This window comes from Penaeus japonicus, unplaced genomic scaffold (assembly GCF_977035675.1).
Source record: "Penaeus japonicus unplaced genomic scaffold, GWHDUDI00000001_assembly GWHDUDI00000012, whole genome shotgun sequence".
Classification (NCBI taxonomy): Eukaryota; Metazoa; Arthropoda; class Malacostraca; order Decapoda; family Penaeidae; genus Penaeus; species Penaeus japonicus.
Window position 1 is genome coordinate 35,977,409 of NW_028234414.1, and position 4,671 is coordinate 35,982,079.

A 4,671-nucleotide genomic window follows, 5' to 3' on the forward strand; every position below is an offset into this window, starting at 1 on the left:
CTCTCCTCCCTCCCCCTCTTTCTCTCCTCCCTCCCCCTCTCTCTCCTCCCTCCCCCCCTCCCTTCCTCCCTCCCCCTCCCTCTCCTCCCTCCCCCTCTCTCCTCCCCCTCCCCCTTTCCCCTCCTCCCTCCCCCTCTTTCCTCTCCTCTCCCTCCCCCTCTCTCCTCTCCTCCCCCCTCTCCTCTCCTTCCTCCCCCTCACTCCTCTCCCTCCCTCCCCTCTTTCCTCTCTCCCCTCCCCTCTCTCCTCCCTCCTTCCCTCCCCCTCTTCCTCTCTTCCTCCCTCCCCCTCTCCTCTCCTCCCTCCCCCTCTCTCCTCTCCTCCCTCCCCCTCTCTCCTCTCCTCCCTCCCCCTCTCTCCTCTCCTCCCTCCCCCTCTCTCCTCTCCTCCCTCCCCCTCTCTCCTCTCCTCCCTCCCCCTCTCTCCTCTCCTCCCTCCCCCTCTCTCTCCCTCCTCCCTCCCCTCTTCCTCTCCCCCTCCCCCTCTTCCTCTCCTCCCTCCCCCTCTCTCTCTCCTCCCCTTTCCCCCCCTCTCCTCTCCTCCCTCCCCCTCTCTCCTCTCCTCCCTCCCCCTCCTCCTCTCCTCCCTCCCCCTCTCCCTCTCTTCCTCCCCCTCTTCCTCCTCTTCCCTTCCCTCCCCCTCTCTCCTCCCTCCCCCTCTCCCCTCTCCTTTCCCCTCTCCTCCCTCCCCCTCTCCCCTCTCTCCTCCCTCCCCCTCTCTCCTCTCCTCCCTCCCCCTCTCTCCTCTCCTCCCTCCCCCTCTCTCCTCTCCTCCCTCCCCCTCTTTCCTCTCCTCCCTCCCCCTCTCTCCTCTCCTCCCTCCCCCTCTCTCCTCTCCTCCCTCCCCCTCTTTCCTCTCCTCCCTCCCCCTCTTTCCTCTCTTCCCTCCCCCTCTTTCCTCTCCTCCCTCCTCCATCCCATCCCCCGACGCCCCCCCCCCCCAAAAAAAAAAAAAGACTGACCGTATCTTGACCATATAAATGTCACGGGCGGTACGAGGTGTTACGGTAACTTTACGACCCTTGTAACACCCCTTCCTAGCCAGGCGTTACAGCTTTTACTTAAACTTTGAAACGCTCTTAAATACAAGGCTGATGTAATGCCAATAACATTTAAACGGTTGCATGACATCTAAATGATATGACAATAGCATTCAAACACCTGCATGACATCTATATGACATGATAATAGCATCAAAACAGCTACATGACGTCATGATCTGCTATATTTCCCTCAGTCTTCTTTTATTTTTTTTATTTTTTTGACAAATAAATTCCAATGTCGTAAAGTGATAGGTATACTTTCTTTTTTCTTTTTTTCACGAAAAGAGTCCGTTGTATTATCATTATTTTTGTTAGCAGAAATAAAAGTTGAAGAAATAACAGCAGTAATAGTAGTCTACTAGTGGTAATAGTAATAGTAGCAGCAATACTATTATTAACATTAATATTATCATAAAACTTACTCCTAAAATATTTCTTCCCACTATGACTACTGATATTTAAGATATTTCTTTCTCTACGGCTATTACTTCGAAAATGATTAATATTTTATTCTTACTAGTATCATCGTGTTTATAACAATAATTTCAATAGTAACTCTATGACTGTCGTTACCATACTGTTATGATTAATATTACCGTTACTGTTATTAATAACAGAAATCTGTAACTGACACATAAGACTGCAGAGTAACTAAAGTACAGTTGCAAATGGCTTTTGGAAATAGAGTCACATTAACAAAAGTTTTGATATTCAATATTTATAATTTTTCATTAATACTCAAAGGGAAATAAATTGCAATTTATATTTATATTTTTTTATTTATATATTTTTTCACAACGGCATGATTGCACCATTGAATGTTTGTACTTATTTACCTCACGATAGTGTATATTTAAATCGGTAATAAATATATTTAAAAAAAAAATGTAAATGCACATCAAGCCTTTAAAATATCACAATTGATGAGACATGGCAACAGCGAAACCAAGAGAATATTCGTCGAGAAAACATTCTGATTTTTCTTATCCTTTCTCCTTCATTCATCCTTCTTTATCTCCTTCGGCTTTTCTTCCTCCTTCCTTCCTTCCTTCAATTTTTCTTCCTCCTTCCTTCGACTTTTCTTCGACTTTTCCTCCTCCTCCTTCTTCCTTCCTTCGTCACCTTCTTCCTCTTACTCTTCATCACCTTCTCCTCCTTCCTCCTCCTCATCATCGAAGGAGCCCTGGTTTCCGTCAGCCGCCACGCCCTCGTGAGTGAGAGGAAGGGCGTTAGACTCCACCACCCGGTAGCCGTCCTCGTCAGCGACGTATTTGACGTAGAACTCTTGGCCTTCGGGAGACGTCCAGCTAAGGGAAGAGGGAGGGAGAGAGGGTGGTCGTGGTTGGATAGGGTGTTGGTGGTCGTGTCGTTATTGTTATTGGTTATGGGGATATGATGGTAATGGTAATGGTCGTGGTGATTGGTAATGGTAATGGTATAGTTTATTTGCGTTACTATTATCTTCAACAGGGGCATTGTTATTATCTTCGTGATTATCATCAGTGTTATTAGCGATGTTATTGCTGTCGTTGTTAATGTATCTATAACAAGGGCAAAAGCAAGAGTAACAAATAACAATCATAAATGTTCTCCACAGCACCAAACCTAAATCTGTATCTCGTCCTTTATACTGTCTCTACATATCTTTCCCCTTCCACACCATAAATGAATAAATAACCAAGTAAATAAACGACTGAAGAAACCCAAACACAGCTCAAAAAAAAAAGAAAAAAGAAAAAGAAAAAAAAACTCAGGGAGAACCCACTCATCCCACCTTAATCAAGGTTCAACTCACCTGTATGTCCCCTCAACGGAGCTCCCTGGGTTTCCTTCCTGCTCGTGCTCGTGGTCGTCGCCCTCGAAGTCCAGGACGTCGGGGCGGGCGTAGGCAAGGGCGGCGAGACCCACAAGGACGAGGAGGAGCTGGAACAAAGAGGATAGTTACGTAGAGTTAAAGAGTGGTAGATTTATTTGGTGGTAGAGTGTTCGAGGTGTCTGAAGAGTGACGAATGAGAGTTTGTTTGTAAGAGAGTTTGAGACGCGTTCTGTAATGAAGAAGTTTTGGGAATGAAACGCTGTATCATATATTGACTTGGAAAATACGGAAGATTTCAGCTAAACAGTACTGTGTATGTTCTCTTTCCCCCTACACAATAAGTACAAATAGAAAGCAGTTCTCGACTTTATAATCTCAATACAGTATCACTTCTCTAAGAAAGCTAAATAATTTTCTTCTTCCAATAGCTATTACGGTTTCTTAAACTAAAGTATCACTTATTATCACCAAAGTAAATACAACTAAATCTAAGTCAGTGAGGATAAAGCCCCAAGAGTGAGAACTAGTTTGTGTTTTCATTATAAAGTTACCTTTTTACTAGCTAATGAAACTAAATTAAACCGGTTTCAAAAGGCAAACCCGTTTTATTAATCCTGACAGTGTAATATATAAGAAAAAAATATATTCTTATTAGAAGAAAATGAGATGTAACTGACTTTTAATTGTAGGCTATATAAATCATAAGTATAGCCTCCAAGCTGTTACCTATGGAAATCATATACCACTTTGACTATATACAGTATATATATATTTTTTTTTTATATATATTCATTATATATCACTTCTCTCTCTCTCTCTCTCTCTCTCTCTCTCTCTCTCTCTCTCTCTCTCTCTCTCTCTCTCTCTCTCTCTCTCTCTCTCTCTCTCTAATCCAAAGAAACTACAACATTTCTTGTAATTAATCCCAACTAAACGACAAGTAAAAGAACAGAAGGTAATTCTATCGTCCAAACCTGCAACTTCATGGCTATTGGTGTTTCGATAGTTCGGTGGCGAAGTTAGTCGTTTGAGGAGCTCGTTGGCACTTCGATGTCTGACTGTCAACAGAAACGCTATATATATACATACATACGCCAGCGCATGTAGCAGGTTTCATCATAGCAAACCTGTAAAAAAAAAAAAAAAAAGGAAGGCTCCACCCACTTCATTTACGAGTGTGGGGACCTTCGACAGCCGAGAGAGAGAGATGGAGAGAGAGAGAGAGAGAGACAGAGAGGGTGAAAGGGAAGCTGTAATTACGCGTGTTTTGTGTAGCGTCTGGGTTTCGGTGTCTTTGGGGCTGCGGAGTCTGATTTCGGGAGAATTTCATGACAGACTTCAGATTTGGAGTTTTCAAGAAATTGCTTTTGATGTGTATATTCAGAAAATCAACACAGCAAAAATATGAAACAACAGATTCAAAGATGTATACAAATATCGAGAGTTTTATTTTAAAAAAATAGATAAATAAATAAGAAATAGTAATGATAATAAAATAATAATAATAATAATAATAAATCATATTCCATCCAATAGAAAATTCTTAAAAACATAAGATATTAAAGTCAGATATTAGGTTGTAAAAGAAAACCATATACTAAGAAGAAGAATATATATTTGGCATATTACGAAAGGAAAATGCGGGTCATATCATTATGTATAATTTTCGATACCACGGCGTTACTTGGTCATGTTTTGGTGCACGACTTAGCAAAATATTATTGGAACGGCCCGACATTCTGCTTTTCCCTGTATTTTCACGTATGATTTGCAAAGTCTTCTACACAGTACTTTTTAATTCTTTCGTGAACAC

General features: G+C 42.4%; 1 protein-coding gene across 1 annotated transcript; it reads right to left on the bottom strand.

Annotated features, from left to right (window-relative positions):
* Window positions 1-1,801: 1,801 nt before the first annotated feature.
* On the bottom strand, window positions 1,802-3,913 carry LOC122253765 (uncharacterized). Its single transcript, XM_043017055.2, has 3 exons — window positions 3,833-3,913; window positions 2,838-2,965; window positions 1,802-2,349 (listed from the first exon to the last, which is right to left on the bottom strand). Exons 1-3 carry the CDS (start codon window positions 3,842-3,844, stop codon window positions 2,175-2,177), a joined length of 315 nt encoding a protein of 104 aa, XP_042872989.2. The 5' UTR covers window positions 3,845-3,913; the 3' UTR covers window positions 1,802-2,174.
* Window positions 3,914-4,671: the final 758 nt, after the last annotated feature.

Excerpts from the sequence above, each read along its gene's own strand:
- LOC122253765 (XM_043017055.2), bottom strand. Across the intron at positions 2,350-2,837 it reads TCCGTTGAGGGGACATACAG|CTGGACGTCTCCCGAAGGCC; the intron begins GTGAGTTGAACC and ends CTCTTCCCTTAG.